Source organism: Gasterosteus aculeatus, chromosome 17, assembly GCF_964276395.1.
Source record: "Gasterosteus aculeatus chromosome 17, fGasAcu3.hap1.1, whole genome shotgun sequence".
Lineage (NCBI taxonomy): Eukaryota > Metazoa > Chordata > Actinopteri > Perciformes > Gasterosteidae > Gasterosteus > Gasterosteus aculeatus.
Window position 1 is genome coordinate 9,274,347 of NC_135705.1, and position 18,128 is coordinate 9,292,474.

The window sequence follows — 18,128 nt, forward strand, 5'->3', positions numbered from 1 at the left end:
CTGGTAGTCCGTGTGCACTTTACCGTGTGAGTAAAATAATCACTAGGAATGAACAATGGTGTTAGTAGGAGCTAAGAGAAGTTTATGTTTTATATTATTTGATATGACTAGATAAATGCTCAGCTTCTAAAGCAGCGGATGTAAAGTCATAACGCCTCTTACAGGGAACCGGGACGATCGTGGGAGGAACCGCTCTGCCCTCGATTACAATGCCTGGGGGCGAAACAGCGCCGCTCGCGGTGTTCAGAGGCAACAGTCGCGGGTCAGATGATCCCGGGAGCTACATTGTAAATAGACAGCGACGATCCACCGGGGACATGCTTTTATAGATTCTTTAAATCCACGCCGACGGAGCAGATATTTACGCCCCGCCCGAGACTCTACGTCTCAGTAACCGATTCTTTGGCTGTTTCGGGTGATTTGGGTGCGTGGAAGTCTTATCGGAGTATGTACCGGTCTCTGTACGCCTTCCGATCCGCGGAGCCCAACTCGCTGCACTTCGCGGCCGGAGAAAGCTTCCTAATCCTGGAAAGGAGCAACAAACACTGGTGGCTGGGGTCCCTCTGCAGCTCGGGGGAAACCGGCTACATCCCATCGTCATACATCGAAAAGATACAGGTAAACACCGATCCGTGACCGGGGTGCTTATTCCGACAAGCGGTGACCTTATGTCGCATCGTCAGGTGAAGGGAAATCTGGTGAATGCGTAGTGTCGTTGATGGTTGGATTGATGGGATGAAGGCAGATCCCACGTCGTGCTGTGTGTACCGCAGTGTTTGCATTATTGTCTGGAAGAAGATGCACTCTTGCGGAATAAATGACTGGAAACGTTGCATTGGGTTTGAGACCTTCTGCACTGCAGCTGGTCACTGCGACAGAGAGCAGATGCACACAAGGATGTGAGATGAGTTGAAATAGAATAGGAAATGAAACCGGGCAGACCCAACGACCACAGACCAACAAGAGAGCATCTGTTTCTGCTCAAATTAAACTCTTCTGCTCCTCTGACTACGTCTCTATTTTATTCATTAATATTATCATTTTAAGAATCCTTCTCAACTAAACTACCCTTGTTGAACAAGTATCTTCCACATGGCTTTTCTACCCACATGTGCTCTGCAGTAAAAAATCCTTGTTATGTAGCCGTTCCGCTTAGATTCAGGATCCGTACAGTGAACTAGAGCTTTTGTTCCACAGGACAGGAATGTTGTTCCTGTTGTTAATGACATTAGCTTCGGAGGTTTAATGAGCCTGAATGGGAGGCCTCACTAAGCACGCGTGTCACGGTTTAAAAGGCAGTTTTTGTTAATAGATTTGATAACTGCCCTAGTTTGTTTCTGCCTGGAGTCACACATGCCCACAGGCCACAAGTCTGTTCCATTATGTTTAAAATTTGATATTCATGTCAATTAATATTTAATTTGACCCCTATTTTCTCTATTTTTTTTCATTTAAGGCTCCGGAGCAGGATGAGGTGTTGCAGTCTATTGACAGAGCAATTGAAGGCATCCACAACGTGGCCTTAAAAAACGGAGGCAAATACAATCTGGAACAGAGAGATGTTCTCCAGTGAGTCAAAATGCACGTTGCAAGATGCTGGTTGGGTCTGGCTTGTTGTATAAATCATTATGGTCTTCCGTTGCAGAAAGTTGATCCATCACAGAAAGGAGACGCTGACCCGACGAAGTTCCTCTGCCTCCAGTAACAAACAAGGCCTCCCATCCTCCAGCAGCGAAATATCTATCAGTCAAACTCCTCCTCCGCCCAACGGCCTTACCCGGGACTACGGCCGGCAGGGGAACGTGCCGTTGTCCCGAAGCAGGGACGACATACAGGCGGAACCGGGTTTCTATCAGGTGACAAGAGATTTTATTTAAAGCCACCAATTAAGTTTAAGCTTATGCAAGCTTAAAATATTAACAGAACCCACATACATTTTTCATACTTACGAGAAGCGCCGGCATATCGTCATCTGTCTCTTATCTCTCTCGGTTTTGTCTATTAAAGAACTCACTGGGATTAAGAAATGTCTTCAGCCTAAACTGAGTGTTAAATATGTTAGAGAATAGATCATGAGAGAGGAATGTTTCTCTGACAGAGCAACACACACACAATGTACCCTCAAATCAGCCAGTTTGTGTTTCGTTTCACCTCCTGTAGGTGCCTCCTCAAGCTCGACGCGCGGCTCCAATCACTCCACCCCCCCCTGAGAAACAGCGCAACGGCCGGCGTCCAGGTGAGAACAGACCCACAAATTACAGCTCAGTGATTTTGCAGCTACTTCACAAACACTCTATTCTTAGTCGGGTCATTCCTGTTCCCTCTCCTCCCTGTAACTGGAGCTCTCGTTTTCTCTCCCTCAGCAGAGCCAGAGGTCCCCTCCAGACTGTCCTCTCTCCCTCCGTCCCCCGCTCCCTCCCTCGCGACCAGCACCGCCTCTTTAGAGTCTGGCTCCACCCGCTCCCTGGTCTCCTCCGATGTCAGCTTGCCAAGTGTTTCCAGCACCCCCCCTCCTCCCGTGCCGTCCCGCGTGAAGCCCGCTGCACTGCCCTCCGACTCCCCTTCTCAGCCGCCTCCTGCGAAGAAGAGCCCAGCCCCGCAGCCTCCCGGTGTCACCCCTCCTCCCTCGCGCCCCCCCGCCGAGGAGCAGCCGGAGAGCGACTGGCCCGTTGCCCCCCCTTCCATCGCCGAAAGCCCCCCTGGCAGCCCCGCAGCTTCTGAGCCAGTTCCCATGACGATCGGGGCCGAGCTGATCGAGCTGGTCCGGAAGAACACGGGCTTGAGTCACGAGCTGTCGCGGGTCGCCGTGGCCGTGGTGGTCGGCCACCTGCAGGCCGCCTTGCCTCCAGCCTCGTCGGATTTGGAGCAAGTTCTCCTCTCGCTGGTGAAGAGCAAGGTCAGGTTTTGTTTTTTTTCGTTACGTCATGTGGATTCAGGAGGAGAAGACCGGGGTCGCTGAGAGCTACAGCTCATTCGTCATTCAGCTGGCGTTTCCTTTTGGGACTCTCCCACAGTATCACTCACCCACATGCTCATTTTATGCTTGACGTAGCTTGAATGAAATTTCCGGTACTTTTCTGGCAGATCTTACTGTCAGTGGAAGGTGGTCGATAGAAGGTAGCGTGACATGTAATGAAGTTCAAAAAAGGCCGTAGAAGTAGTTTTAAACTCAACCAAATTGAACTGAGAATTACAGCGAATCACCTCTTCTTGTATCTCATACTTTGCAGCTGCATGCAGACACAGATGTGGAGCACAGAAGCATCCTTTAAATCTGCTCTAATGAGTATTTCCATTTTTCCATTAATTGTGATGGTCGTTCAAAGTGAAAGAAATAGACGCGCCGTGATGTTTTCTGTCCCTGCAGGATGTGAGTGCAGCGCTGCCGCAGGGTCAGGTGTGTCACGATGAACAGAGGCTGGAGGTGATCTTCAGCGACCTCGCCCGACACCGGGACGACTCTCAGCAGCGCAGCTGGGCGCTCCATGAAGACCACGCTCTCATCGCCTGCTACCTGGAGGAGCTGCTGAAGATACTGGTAAGGATGCGGTGAGCTCGTTCCTGTTTCTTCCCGCAGATCCCTTTCCAGGACTGTTTCAGTGATGATCTCGATGTTGTGACACCCCTACGGATCACATCCCAGACTAGTGGGTTCCTCTCTGTGGAAGTCTGCTTAATCTTTGTGAACAGGGGGACCTATTTATTTTTATCCAACTGTCCCAACACTGAGCATTGGGCTCATTCAGACTTTATACTAGCAGCTTTTTCGAAATACTGTTATACGTTAACTACCATTTGAACGTTAATGTGATCAAGAGCATGATGATGAAAATAGGAGAATGTTTAAATATTTTCCACCACTGAGCAAGTTTTTCCAGGACATTAATTTTCTATACTTCTTTAATGACTGAACCCAGAGTGAATTCTTGAAACAAAGCGAATCTCTGTTTTCTTAAGTGTCGGAAGATGTGACCCAGGTCCTGATTGACTGTCAACACACAATAAAGGTGGCAAAGTGATACACAACAGATACACATTCCAGTGAATGTGAAACAAGCAGGATTGTAACACAATAACATAGACGGGTAAAACATCACCAGTCCAAACCCCCAGTTTTGCAAGGTCGGTCGGTTTTTAATGAAAACATATTGAGTCACTGATTCAACACGCATTAGTAGGAGTTTTTGAGTTGACATCACTGGTTCATCCTCATTCATAATGTGAGTATATTATCTCGTGATGAATCCCTGATGTGACCACAGGACCCGTCCAGCTGTCTTGCTGTAAATACCGGACGTGTTTGATGGGATTAGACCGGCTCAGACGACTTTACAAATCCATCACGGCGTTTAAAGACTGAATCTGTAAACGCTCCAGGCTGCCAAATATTCTTTGCTGGCAGTTTGTCCTGAACCTCAGGGATGAACTGTCTAAATGCGCGTTCAGCGGCTTCACGATCCTCCTGCGGTGTGTTCAGGGACCACGACCGCCGCATGGATTAGAAAGTTACGTAGTACCGATGTTATTACGTCATCGTTGTTACAACTCAAAGGGTTTTTTATGTTTCAGACTGATGCAGATCCAGAGGTCTGTAAGAAGATGTCGAAGGCCAACCACTACGAGAATGTGCTGTCTCTGGTTTCATACTATCAGATGGTAAGACGTCATAAAAACAACACCTTTTATTTTGAACACTATTAACTTTAAATTAATCTGTAGTCAAGAGAAACATGAAGGTATGAGGCCCATTGTGTAAATAGGTCTGCAAAGATAATGTTGTCTAGTTTCTATGGTTAAGAGATTCTTTAATATACACAATATCCAGTTTGTGTTTGTTGTTAACTACGTAATGTACCGAGAGGGAACTCGATTTCAGCCTAATTGATCTCATCGTTATTTTTATTATTGTGATTATTTTCATCATGTGACCATACAGGAGAATCGCGTCTCTTTACGGCTGCTGCTGCTCAAAGTGTTCGGGGCGATGTGCAGCCTGGATGCTTCTCTTATCTCCACCCTCCTCAACTCCATCCTCCCGATGGAGCTGGCCAGGGACTTACAGACTGACACACAAGGTGAGACTATTTACCTTCGACTCCATCTTGTTCATCTGCACTACCCCCCCATCCTGGATAAATATGACTTTTTCTTTGCGTTTGTTCCTTCCCCAGAGCATCAGAAGATGTGTTACACTGCTTTAGTACTCACTATGATCTTCTCCATGAGCGAACAGGTGCCATATCATCACTACGGTATGCTATTTGTAATGCGCTATATAATGGAACATGTGTATTTTGCAACTGCATATCAGGTTGAGGACACAAAAAAGGACCCTCCCTGATGGTGATCCTTCCAAAACAATAAAAAACAACATAGTATTTGTCTATTTGACCACACGGTTTTCACTTTAGGATTATGAATGTTTTTCCTGATTTGAAGGTTTAAAAGGGATAAGGGCTCTTTAATCAGGACATAATCCTCACCCTCCCTGCTTTCAGAGCACTTGAATGCGGACTTTGTCCAGTTTCTGCTCGGTGTGGTGGAAGACGGACTTCCCTCTGATCCCACGGAGCAGCTGCCCGACATCTTCCTGAACCTCCTGCTGGCCTTCAACCTGCACCACACATGTGAGAACAGCCGCCATGGAGCCGTTTCACAGCAGACGTTATGAACGGTCGTAGCAGGGAAAGCACAACGAGAGTGTAAATCATGATGTTAAGGGCAGCTGGGCGAGGCGTGTTGCTTTTGGAAGCAATATAAAATGTATATTAGACATGGAGTCAACCTACTTGGTTAAGTGTTTTATTGCAAGATTGTATTTTTCAATAAAAATACAGAAATAATTTTATTAATCAGCAGAACAACTCTGGGTAGATTGAGTTATGCATTGTTTTAACGGTCTCCATATTTGCTTTTCTTTTCTTCTCCACGTCGTCCAGCACCCGGCAGCAATGTGATAATGCAGGAGCTGAAGAAGAAGAATTTCAAGATCCTGTCAGAGAAAGTGCTGCTGCTTCTTAACAGAGGCGGTAAAAATACCCCCGATTGTCACATTTCCCATTTTGCATCCATGCCTGCCGTCTTCTGACGTCCTCTCTCGCTCGGCGCCCTCTGCTTTCCAGACGACCCTGTGTGTATATTCAAACACACGCCGCCTGCACCGCACTCGGTGCTCAAGTTTCTGCAGGATGTTTTCGCCAGCCGGGAGACCGCTGACATCTTCTACTGCTCTGACATGATGGTGATGATTGACATTGCTGTTCGACAAATATCTGACCTTTCGCCTGGAGACAAGGTGAGACCTGGACACAGCTACTGGTTGTTGTCAGGCTTTTAAGGAACAATCTCACATCCATGGAACACAGTCTTTTTTTGTAATTGCATTTAATGGACAGATATAATATAGGAACAGACGTTCTCATCTGTATAACCGTTTCTTCTTAAATGTGAAACTATGTGTTTAATAAAATCAAAAGCTTGTTGTCTGATTGTAATCTGCTCTCTTGCCCTCCCTGTGAAGCTGAGGATGGAGTATCTCTCCCTCATGCACTCCATAATACGCTCGACGGACTACCTCGAGCACCAGCACCGCCTGTCCGACCTGCAGGGGGTGCTGCAGAGGATTCTCAGGGAGGAGGAAGATGCAGGAGAGGACGAAGGGAGCGCCACAGCAAAACAGATGGATAAGCTGATTGTACAGCAGATCTACAAGGAGTTCCCACAGATCAACGAGAACCACGACTGACGATAACACCAACGTACTCACACACTCTGCTCCGGTCTACCGGAGGGAGGTACAGTAAAATGCTGAAAAAACAAAGAGCTGGCAGTTATTGGGACACCACTGTATTCTGTGCCATCATGTCCTGAGATGAGCTAATCAGTTTCGCCAATGTTTTCGCGGACTCAAAGTCCAAAGCTGCTGCATGCATGTGATGTTGGTATTAGAAAATGTTTTCTGTTTTTCACAGATTCTTCTCTCTCAAGTCAATTTCATTTGAAAGCTAAGTAGGTATTTCTTTGATTCTGTGGCGATGGTCAAGATGGAAAAATGTGTGACGAATGCACGAGAAAAAACATGAGGTTTAGTCACACTATTAGATTCAAAATAGCGAAACAATAGGCCAAAATACTGGGCTGTTTCACAGTTAATTCATAGCAACAATGACTTTAAAATCATTCAATAACTTCTGTATTTACTTATAGTATTAAATATATATTTAACCAAATTTATTTTACAATAAAATGATAGATTTTGAATAAAAAAAGAGATTTGAAGTCACGTTACAGATAAAAGTGCCATTATTTGAAATGTCGAGAGAATAGGTCATGTGCTTCCCTTGTAGTGGGACCGAATTACTGTGTTACTGCAAGCAGTATGATCTGAACAGAGAATAACACTTAAAAGTGACTTCGTCTTTCATTCACCCCTTCATTCATAGAATTAGAATTAGTTATTTAGGTTTACTATTCTAGTGAGAGAAAAGCACACTGACTCATGTGTTATAAGCTTTGAGCTGAGGAAATTATTGCACATATTGAGTCTTTCCTGTAGCTCCGTCTGCAATTTTCTCAGTCCGGTACCTTTGTCTCTTCACTGCTTATCAAACATTTTGATGATCGCTCTGTATGTGCATATGCAAAGCTCCTCTTAACATACAGAATTATTGATCGTTCCTAGATTAACCTTTGTATGTTGCATTCACATTCAAACTAATTGTGCCATAATAAGGCTTTACATAGCAACTTGCAATATGCTCAAAAATACCAATAGTCTTGGCTTTCTGGAAGTAATAATAACTGCAGTTATTATTCCCCAAGATGATACATTAATCACTGTTGTTTATTTCTAGTTATTATCTGATGCTCCTATTGAAAAACGTCCTCGTGGTTTTAATACTTTAACCATTTACCTTTCTTTGTTTCTTCCCAATAATGTAATGATTGATGTCACCCCCACTTACACTTTGACATATTTGTTTTTGTCTCTGGCATGGCTATTCTGTCTGGAGTTAATGTAATCCAGAAGTGATATCAGTTTTCAGTTAATGTCCGAGGGTTAGTTTATTGGTTATTTGTGTGTCTGTTTACAGTGGGTGTGAGAGAGGTGAAGGTTCCTTCTTTCCATGATTAACATTGTCTGCTAAAGTGCTACAACAGTGTTATAATCAAACTAATAAAGCTATATTTTAACAGCGGGAGTATTTGGATTGTTTGTTGTTGATTTTGTTTGAGATTTTTGTGAACATGTTGTGGGTCAGACTGTTACAAAAATGACTACATTTTTAGTTTCTGTAAAAAAAAAAGCTACCTTTTCACAAATTGAGCAAACAAATATTACCAATAATATAAGCGGTCACAGTAAAACTAAATTTCATAGATCCTTATTTCTTTATCAAAAGTACTTCGCTACAGAATATCACCTAATTATCTCTAGCAACACGACAAGTACAGTTTTTCTTCTCTTTTAGATTAATGTTATTGAGAAACATACAACTTAAACTCAAATATAAATTCCTTTAGACAGTTAATATTCACAAATCAAAATAAATAACTATAATAAGCTTTACATTGAAAAACCTCCCCTGCAAACACATAACAGTCGCTAACCGCTAGGTGAAGCCAAACTAGATTCTGGAGAAGAGGATGATGAACAGGCGAGTCTGGTGGTTTGGTAACTTTGAAGGTGAACTGTTCCAGTGACATCTGATAGCTGTGAATAAGTTAACTGTAGTGTCTAAATGTTCAACTTCAACTGGGTTACAATTATGATTTTATATTATAGAATAACAGAACATCCTCCTCTTCCTCTTATTCTTTTTGCATAATTTATATATACACTATACAAAATGGAATCAAAAACACTAATGTAACTAAAAATATTACTTAAACAGGGTTTATTTTTTGAAATACGCTTGAATACAATTAATTTCGCACATCCTTAAATATATTCGATAACAACAAAAATGTGTACATTATACTTTTGTACATATAATATTATTATATATTAATAGATGTTTCCATCGAGCAGAAGTCACCAGTTTCCACCCGGAAGGGAAACAGGAGCGTACCAGAGTGCCGCTGTGTCGCAGTCAAAGCGCTCCGGGTGAATAAGTGGGTGAAAGGTCTGTCAGTCAGGAGTGACAGCAGCACGCAAACGCACCTCACAGGAACGCCGTCGACCAGGTAATATGTCGCTTATTCGTCCTTCTCCGTGTATCTGCGGCTTGATTTCATTTTCAGGGCCGGTTTCATTTAAGTCTGTTTGTGTTTTAGAAAAATGTCCAAACAGCAGCAGATCAGTCCGATGAAGAACTTCTTCGCAGGAGGCTTCGGCGGCGTCTGCCTCGTCTTCGCCGGACATCCACTCGACACCATAAAGGTGATTATTCAACTCCCGTGTCTCACCTGCAGCACGCACCTAATGAGACACGAGCACGAGGGCGCATCCGGTGACATTGCGGACATCGGAGCCGGTGACCGGAGAGGCTGTCAGCAGCAGTGTGGATGTAAATATGAAGGCACCTTTGACCCACTCTCACTGTGTTACACGACACACTGCTGGGCTTGTGTCTGCATCACCTCTGAATTCAAGGTGTTACCTTTGATAGAGCGCCGATCCATCAAACAATTATATATGTATACATATACATGAGGTGATTTTAATAATAATGTAATTGTATCTCTATTTGTTTAAGTGTAACCTGCCACTTTGAGTGAGTAGAGTTGAAAATATAGTGCAAAATATTATCACATTAAAACATTATGACAAGCAGACAAAGAGCAACATCAGCATTTATTTAGAGGAGTAAATAACGTAGATTGACTCTAAATCGTGCACTGATACACTTGTTCGCCCATCTCAAGGTGCTGGGTGGGGTTGAGGTCAGGGCTCTTTTCTTTATGGAACTGGCTTTCAGGGGTCACAGATTTGGGTCCAAACTGCTGCGGCTGTGATGCTCGATTGTCTGTGTGTGAGGTCCATACAAAGTGCATTCTGTTTCCTCTCTCAGGTGCGTTTACAGACACAGCCCAAACCCAAACCCGGAGAGAGCCTCTTGTATGCTGGAACCATTGATTGTCTCAAGAAGACCTTCGCCAAAGAGGTCAGGATCCATGCTGCCTCTTTATCTGCAACGTTATCGTCTAAAATGTCTTCCTTCGCTCCTGCTCATGTTGCCTTCTCTTCTTCCTCCCTCACAGGGTCTGAAGGGATTCTATAAAGGCATGGCAGCGCCGATCATTGGAGTCACACCCATGTTTGCTGTCTGTTTCTTTGGATTCGGAATGGGCAAAAAACTACAACAGAAAACCCCCGATGACATCCTTACGTCAGTGATTGTCCCACCGTAGTTCGTGGTACTGATTATTAAGCTCTAACGCTCTATAGGTGATAATATCTAAGTATGTTGTGTCCCCTGCAGGTATCCACAGCTGTTTGCTGCAGGCATGTTGTCTGGTGTGTTCACCACGGCCATCATGGCTCCGGGAGAGCGCATCAAATGCCTCCTACAGGTCAGAGGTCACGTGTTTTGTACACTATGTGCTCCCCACTGAATTATAGTAGATTCCACATGGCGCAATGGAATATCAGTGGGGGTAAAGTGTGTGTTTTTGTGTGTGTGTGTGTGCAGATCCAGGCATCAACAGGAGAGGTGAAGTATGCCGGACCCATGGACTGTGTCAAACAGCTGTACAGAGAGTTTGGGATCAGAGGAATCTACAAAGGCACCGCGCTGACTCTGATGAGAGGTGCGGCTGGTTAATAGTAAACCCGAGACTTGGATCATAAAATGAGAATAATTCTCTTAAAAGGCTCCTGTGTGGAGTTTTCCTCCATACAAAGTTACTGTTTCGGTACTTTGAATCTATATTTTTCTCATCTCACTGCATTTGCTGGTGCAGTTTTGCATCCCCTGGAAATTCAAACTAACTCCTGCTGACCAGAGGAGCTGGGTTGAACAATCGACACAGATCTGACATTGTGTGTGTGCACAGAAACAAGACAATCATTCTTGGAAATATCATTTGTAATTCTACTAGAGAGGTCACTCAAAATGCGTTTTGAAATAGTACTACTGCATATGCAAACTTAAAGTTGTATAAAATGTAAAGTTTGAATCTGGGGGTTTTAGCATAAAGCTAGCGGACCAAGGCTACGTTAGCAATTACTAGCATAAGACACTTTTTCACAATGTGTTTACATTATTTTGTCTCCAATCCTTTTAAGGTGGTTTATAATCATGTTTTTAGATACACACACATTCATGTCAAACCTCTCCTGTTCTGTCAGAATATCTGACGTATATTTATTATTCTAGAAATATTAAAATGTTTTCATATGTCACTCAGATGTTCCGGCGAGTGGGATGTATTTCACTTCTTATGAGTGGTTGAAGAACGTCCTCACACCAGCAGGGAAAAGGTGAATATTTTTTACTTCTTTATTTAGCTCTTTAGTTATATTGTAAGGCCGTTGAGTAGTTGGACCTGTTGTCTCCTCCTCGCAGCCATAACGAGCTCAGCGTTCCCAGTGTGCTGTTTGCTGGCGGGATGGCTGGGATCTTTAACTGGGCGGTCGCAATTCCAGCCGACGTGCTCAAGTCTCGTTTCCAAACAGGTTTGCTTTTAGATTCTCCAGATATTTTTTTAGGCAGAAATATCCCTTCGACCGCAGTTTCTTACCAACTCTGAAATCTTAGTTTTGGCATTTGTTTAGCACAAGTGTCTTTGTGCGAGTTTTCTAACGCTTCCCTCCCTCAGCTCCTGAAGGAAAGTACCCCAATGGCTTTCGGGACGTTCTGCGGGAGCTGATCCGAGAAGAGGGCATCGGCTCTCTGTACAAAGGCTTCAACGCCGTCATGCTGAGAGCTTTTCCCGCAAACGCCGTGAGTGTTCTTCATTTAACTTCTAGCACATACTGCGAAAAAAAAGCAGCTCCCTTACAAAGTCAATACTGTGGTGTGCAGTATACTACTTCCTTACAACATGGCACCTCGAACTTTGACCCTCCTGCTCATAAGTCTGCTGTGCAAAGGATTCTGGGTCAGAATAGCTAGAGAATCACGCTGGCTTGCATGCTGCAAAAGGCCGTCGGATACAGTAGAATATTCTGGTGTTTCTGGCATACTGCCTTTGACACGCTTTGTATTCAGACGTACTAAATAGTACGGTAGTATATGTATTGGAATGTTTTTGCACTCATACCCGTCATGCTTTTATGTCTGGAAATGATTAACAAATAACAAATGACACAGGAGCAATCCTTCTTTTTCTATTCAGAATCACATGCTTTTCAGATCATATTTCATGTATTTAAGCGGCTGTCAACAATTACCGTCTAAATAAAAGTTTGCATCTTTATATTTGGTAGTGGGCTCTACAGCTCAAACAATTGATCAATTAATTTACTGACACAAATTGAAATTCTTGGAAAAATGTTCAGGGCAAAACAACAAACGTTTAAACAATTTTAAAAACGTTTAAACAGTTTAAAGTCCTCTTTGACCTCATTGATGGAGGTACCATGGATGGTGCGAGATGGATGGTAATCAATAATGAAAATGAGTTGGTTAGTTTCAGTGCACAGTGGCAGAAACATCACTTACATTGTCAGTGTCTTAAAGCTCCTACTAATGAAGGTTGAGTTTTTAAATACAAGGGCCTCTTCATATAAAGTCATCCAAAGGTTTTCCATATTTAACTTCAGAATTTAGCTCAGCTTGACAAAGGAATTCATGGAAGCTCAAAAGTTCTGTTTTTATACATCTTTATTTTTATTTTTTCAGGCTTGTTTCTTAGGATTTGAATTTGCAATGAAGTTCCTGCACTGGATGGCACCGGACCTGTGAGGAAGTTTCAGCATCGCCTCGTATGGGAATCCCAGGAAAATAACCGTTTAATACGGAGCAGTTATTAGCGACACACACACAGTAAATCTCAGAGAGATTTTAACAGGTTTCCAACTATGTACTTGATTATCTTCGAACCGCGTACTGTAGAGCGTGTGGATCATTCAGACGTGTGGAGGAAGCGGAGCAGACATGTTGTGGTGACTTGGTACCAGTGCTTAAACATAAACACACACAAACAGATGCACGTTCTCACTCCTTTTCGTTTTAAATTTTGATTTCTCTTTTATTGTTGTTTTTGTATAAGGAAAAGGGGTGAAGAGAACATGCTGTGCCTTACCTTTCGTTATCTGTGAGCAGGTGTACATATCAGGGAAAAGGTGATGTAGGTTTTACTGTGTTCCATCAGTCTCTTGGCAATACACACATTTTAAATTGTCTGCTTCCTGCGAGGTCACCCCCCCCCCCCCCCCTCCACTCAGTGACCACCAAAGATAGCTACTCATTCTGTTAATTATGAGAGTGGTCATAGTGAGATTCACTAAACTACATGAATGTTGAAATGTAAAGAAATTAAAAGATAGAATCCATATTTAGAAATGATTGTTGTGCACTTCTTTCTAAATTGCGTAATTTGGGGATCTAAAAAAAACAGGAGCCTTGACTTTCCATGCTAACTAACACAGAATGATAAGAGACAGATAATTATGCGAAAAGAATGAAAATGCAAATCACATAGTAATTCGAAGCAGTACAACTGTCGTACATATAAATAATAGATTATTACAATAATTAATAGAGGGTAATTCCACAAATGGCTTTTCCATCTGCAACAACTAATTGTAACTGAAACCACTTAAACCTCTTTTCTTTCATTTTGATTCAGACTTTTGGATCTGATGGTTTCGTTTTCTGCATGTTTTTTCATTCTCCCTCGTATCTTTGCCGAATCATCAGGCTTTGAGTCGTAATCCATCGGACAGCCTTTAATTACACGTGACGTGAAAAGTCCAAGTCAATACTTTCCGACAGGCCGTGCCACATAAATAAATCAATAATCTGCTGAAGCTTTGGGGGAGAGTGGGCCGAGAGGAGGGGCGGTCACTTATCTCCATGTATGTTCATCCAACCCATCGGATAAGCTGATGCTTGGATATTGTCAAATCAAAATATTCGCCGTTTTTAGATTTGTGCTTATTTGTGAGCTATCGAAGTCCCGTCTGCGGCCCGTGAACCTGAACGATGAGTAGCGTGGAGATTCCGGCCGGGTTGAAGGAGCTGCTGCAGGGCTACACGGTGGAGGTGCTTCGCCGCGAGCCGCCGGATTTGGTTGAATTTGCCGTGCAGCATTTTACACGAATTCTGGAGGGTCAAAAAAAGAACCGAGGAGCCAAGAAACGCAGCACCAGACCTGCCCGGAAAGGAGTGACCTTTGACACGGTGTCGAACAAGCCCAGTAAGGTTGATGATGATGAGGAGGAGGAGGAAGACACTATTAGTGAGTAGTATCGCATCCTTTTGTGTTTAAAAACATTTCTCCATGTTCTCCACAGTCATTTTTGTGCATGTCTCCGACTCCAAAAGCTTCAAGGTGACAAAAATCACACAAAGGACAAAGAGAAACTGTCCAGCCAGAAACGTGAAAGCTCTCATTGATGCAAAGTTGTGACCTAAAAGTTTATAGTCTGATCAACATCCACATGAACAAAGAACTGGCTCCACTAGAAGAACGTACGATACAAAATAACTTCAACTCAAGGATTTCACCAAAGAATGTGCAGAAGAAGCATCACAGGAACCGTAACAATGAGGTATAATGAGCTTATGCGCTCTTAGACTTTATTAAACCCACCTCTGTCTCTGTCTCTGCAGAGTCCACCACCAGTAAATATAATCGCAGAGTTTCAGGTCAGTAACTGAATGTCTGATGAAAATCCAGTCACGTTGACCACTGCTCAGTGTTTTCCGCTTGTGCAGTTTGTGCAGAGGCGTACAACCCCGATGACGACGAGGACGATGATGCAGAGCTTCGGATTGTGTATCCGAAAACAGATGTGCAGCGTCGCAGGCTTCAGGATGCGTGCAGAGACATTCTGTTGTTTAAAACCCTGGAGCAGGTAGAACACACCAAATGCTTCACCCCAACGTGCACCTATCCCTAAACCTCAACTAAACCAAAACCTAAACCTAGCTCCAACCACAGCCGTACAGTCGTCCAGAGGGCCTGTGACGAAGTGAGGAAGCCCAAAATGTCCTCAATTTTCAAAAATGTCTTGAGTCAGAAGGTATAAATATATATTTCTCCAGTTGGTTATTTTTTCCTCCTCTAGATCTTACCTCATCTAGTCTATAACTCGTATGTGTATGTTTCGTATTGCGAAAACATGTAAAAAAAAATGTAAAACGTTGTCCTCGCTCTCAGGAGCAGTTCTCTGAGGTTTTGGACGGCATGTTCGAGGTGTTGGTCAAACCTCAGGAGCACATCATAGACCAAGGAGCCGATGGAGACAACTTCTACGTCATAGAGAAGTGAGTGACGGATTTCTAAGTGTTGCCGTGTGACTAAATGACTTTTTGTCCGTCTCACACTGACTTCTCTCTCTCGCTCTCCTTCTTTCCAGAGGTGTGTACGACATTCTTGTGCAGAAGGGCGGAGTGAGCGTGTGCGTTGGAAAGTACGACAATAAGGGCAGCTTCGGTGAGCTGGCTCTCATGTACAATACGCCGCGAGCCGCCACAATCATCGCCACGCAGGAGGGCGCCCTGTGGGGCCTGGTGAGTCCCACAGAGCACCGCGGTCGGGAATAAGGAGGAGAATTTGAACTGAATTTTAAAAAAACGTTCTCGTTTGGTGCTCAGGATCGAGCCACTTTTCACAGACTGATTGTTAGAAATAACGCGAAGAAGAGGAGGACGTACGAAGCCTTCATCGAGTGTGTTCCTCTTTTGAAGTCTCTTGAGGTTCGTATCAACAACTGTAAAAGAGAAAATAGGACATTATTGTATATAAATATAAATTCAGCAGGTAAATTTATATTTCCGAAGGTGCTATTGACCTGAAGTTTGCCAAGTAACCACACATACAAAGTAAGCTCTGTGTAATAACATGGAATGACACACAAAAGTATGGAACACTGTTACTGAAATGTATTTAATACAAAAGCTAATGAGCGCTTAAAGAAGCCTCCTGTGTGGAGAAACGATTACAGTTGCTTAATTTCCTTTCTCTGGAACCAGTCCAAAGTTTCCGTAGCTGTATTTTTGGGATCAATGCTGAAACGTCATCTTCATCATCCTGGTAGAATTCCTCTCAGTACATTTTTTCCCATTTACCCTTCCTTCATTTATATGAAGTTTGCCGATGCCGTCCAAACCTCACTGCTGGTAACCGATGCCATCAGTAAGTTTTGCAACAATAAGGTTGCAAAGGTTTGGTGAGCGCTCTTTGCTTCTACCCATCTCGAGAACTTCTTGTGTCCCGCCTTGGTCGTAAGACACTTCATTACAGGCCACCATTTGGGACGGAACCAGCTGATATTAATGTGCACCGACAAGCTGCAGGAACACTTTCTAATTACCGATAGATTTCAGCTGCTGTCTTGGTTTCATGCCTCTTTGCGCCTCCAACGTTGCCATTCCATTATATTACACATGACTTCATTTCTGAACTTATTTGTTTGGTTTTCTTGGGCATCTTGTCCATAGCGCCTTTTAAAAATGTTATTTACTGGTAGAAATGGAGCCGTGTTTTACCCGTTGTCTGTGTGTGCTCAAGCTTCATTTTCTCTCCTCGAAGCTCTCTGAGAGGATGAAGATTGTCGACGTTGTCGGAGCGCGAGTGTTCAAAGACGGAGAGCGCTTGATAACGCAGGTACGGTGCTGAGACACTCGTCGCTGAGTCTTCTCTTTGCGTGAGACAACAACAGCTCAAAACGTCACATCTGTTTCTGCTGCTTTCTGTGCCTGCAAGGGGGAGGAGGCCGACTGCTTCTACGTCGTGGAATCCGGAGAGGTGAAGATCATGATAACGAGCCAGGTGAGTGCGTCCGATAACGCGAGTGCTTCTAATGCGAGTTGCCTCAGTCCGCTAATGTGTGCGGGACTCACCGGTTCCTTCGTGTCCGTCGCAGGCGAAGGCGGGCCAGCAGGACGAGGTGGAGGTGGCTCGCTGCTCTAGAGGGCAGTATTTCGGGGAGCTGGCGTTGGTCACCAACAAACCTCGAGCAGCATCCGTTTACGCCGTGGGAGAGACCAAATGTTTGGGTGAGACGGCGGCGTTTGTGCCGGCGGGCTGGACGGCAGTTGCGTGAATGGCGAAGGTGGTGCAGCCAACAAGAGCAATCACTTCTAATCTAAACGCAGCTAGAGGCTGTTTTATCTGCTTCACTTAAACGATACAAAATACAGCTAATGCTGTATAAGCAGGGAGTCAGAGGATGCGTTTCAACGGGAGTAGGTCGGACAAATCCATCCAAGTAATCTGGAGTCCTGCGGTTTTACGCTGATTTGAAATGCTTCTAAATATACTTTTACTTTTATAACGGTTTCCATTTAACCTGCGGTTTGACGTGAATGTTTATTGAAAAACGCTCTGACTAACACGTAGCCTACTACTAATGGAAAGACCTGAATCTAAATTCCAGACCAACTGTTAGAGAAATGAAACTTTCAAAAGCTCAATTTGTTCAAAAACATTTTTTTTTAGGTTTCACTTTTTCTAAACTACATAACTCCATCTGTAGGAAAACCGAAGCCTGAAATGGGAGGATATAATCGTAAACGACTTTTTCTTTCAGTAATCGACATCCAGGCTTTCGAGCGGTTGCTGGGACCCTGCATGGACATCATGAAGAGGAACATTTCCCAGTATGAAGAACAGCGGGTGGCGCTTATGGGCTCCAGTGTGGATTGAAACACCAACACACGTACTTTGAAAATGAAGCAGTATTTAAGTACATAGTGATCTTCCCTTGAGTTAAATGTAACTCAGATCCTTATGTTTTATATTCTGTGAGATGTATTGAACTGTTCCATTACTGTCAGAGCTTTAAATATCGACTTGAATGCAACAGAACCAGAGAAATACACTTTTGTAGATTCTTTCTCGTTCCAATTCAAGACGTTACCAGTAAAGTACAACTCAACTGCCTACAGTTTGAGTTTTAAGTGTGTTGCATGAAGCACTTTATGTATCCTCAAGCAGAGGTCTGGTGAATCCACTTATTTATAACCACCCTGATCTTTCTCAAATTGGTAGTCTGCAGACCCAACTGATAA

The 18,128-nt window shown here is 43.7% G+C and overlaps 3 protein-coding genes across 4 annotated transcripts; all 3 read left to right on the forward strand.

The window, feature by feature from the left end:
* The first annotated feature begins 229 nt into the window (after window positions 1-229).
* On the forward strand, window positions 230-8,201 carry nckipsd (NCK interacting protein with SH3 domain). 2 transcript variants are annotated; one of them, XM_040203972.2, is made up of 13 exons: window positions 230-618; window positions 1,457-1,569; window positions 1,646-1,856; window positions 2,161-2,236; window positions 2,364-2,896; window positions 3,368-3,538; window positions 4,570-4,656; window positions 4,937-5,075; window positions 5,172-5,252; window positions 5,499-5,627; window positions 5,940-6,029; window positions 6,123-6,295; window positions 6,521-8,201. In XM_040203972.2, the coding sequence occupies exons 1-13, from the start codon at window positions 448-450 to the stop codon at window positions 6,743-6,745; spliced, it is 2,199 nt and encodes a 732-aa protein (XP_040059906.1). In that variant the 5' UTR covers window positions 230-447; the 3' UTR covers window positions 6,746-8,201. The 2 variants fall into 2 exon arrangements, with proteins under 2 accessions (XP_040059906.1, XP_040059907.1); XM_040203973.2 differs by having other exon boundaries at window positions 448-618; window positions 2,367-2,896.
* An 832-nt stretch (window positions 8,202-9,033) lies between these two features.
* On the forward strand, window positions 9,034-13,451 carry slc25a20 (solute carrier family 25 member 20). Its single transcript, XM_040203977.2, has 10 exons — window positions 9,034-9,186; window positions 9,277-9,382; window positions 10,014-10,106; window positions 10,204-10,331; window positions 10,425-10,515; window positions 10,635-10,752; window positions 11,353-11,425; window positions 11,511-11,620; window positions 11,764-11,888; window positions 12,789-13,451. Exons 2-10 carry the CDS (start codon window positions 9,281-9,283, stop codon window positions 12,849-12,851), a joined length of 903 nt encoding a protein of 300 aa, XP_040059911.1. The 5' UTR covers window positions 9,034-9,186; window positions 9,277-9,280; the 3' UTR covers window positions 12,852-13,451.
* A 472-nt stretch (window positions 13,452-13,923) lies between these two features.
* Window positions 13,924-18,004, forward strand: prkar2ab (protein kinase, cAMP-dependent, regulatory, type II, alpha, B). Its single transcript, XM_040203975.2, has 10 exons — window positions 13,924-14,349; window positions 14,724-14,759; window positions 14,829-14,968; window positions 15,274-15,380; window positions 15,473-15,626; window positions 15,711-15,812; window positions 16,648-16,722; window positions 16,822-16,887; window positions 16,982-17,114; window positions 17,648-18,004. Exons 1-10 carry the CDS (start codon window positions 14,094-14,096, stop codon window positions 17,761-17,763), a joined length of 1,185 nt encoding a protein of 394 aa, XP_040059909.2. The 5' UTR covers window positions 13,924-14,093; the 3' UTR covers window positions 17,764-18,004.
* Window positions 18,005-18,128: the final 124 nt, after the last annotated feature.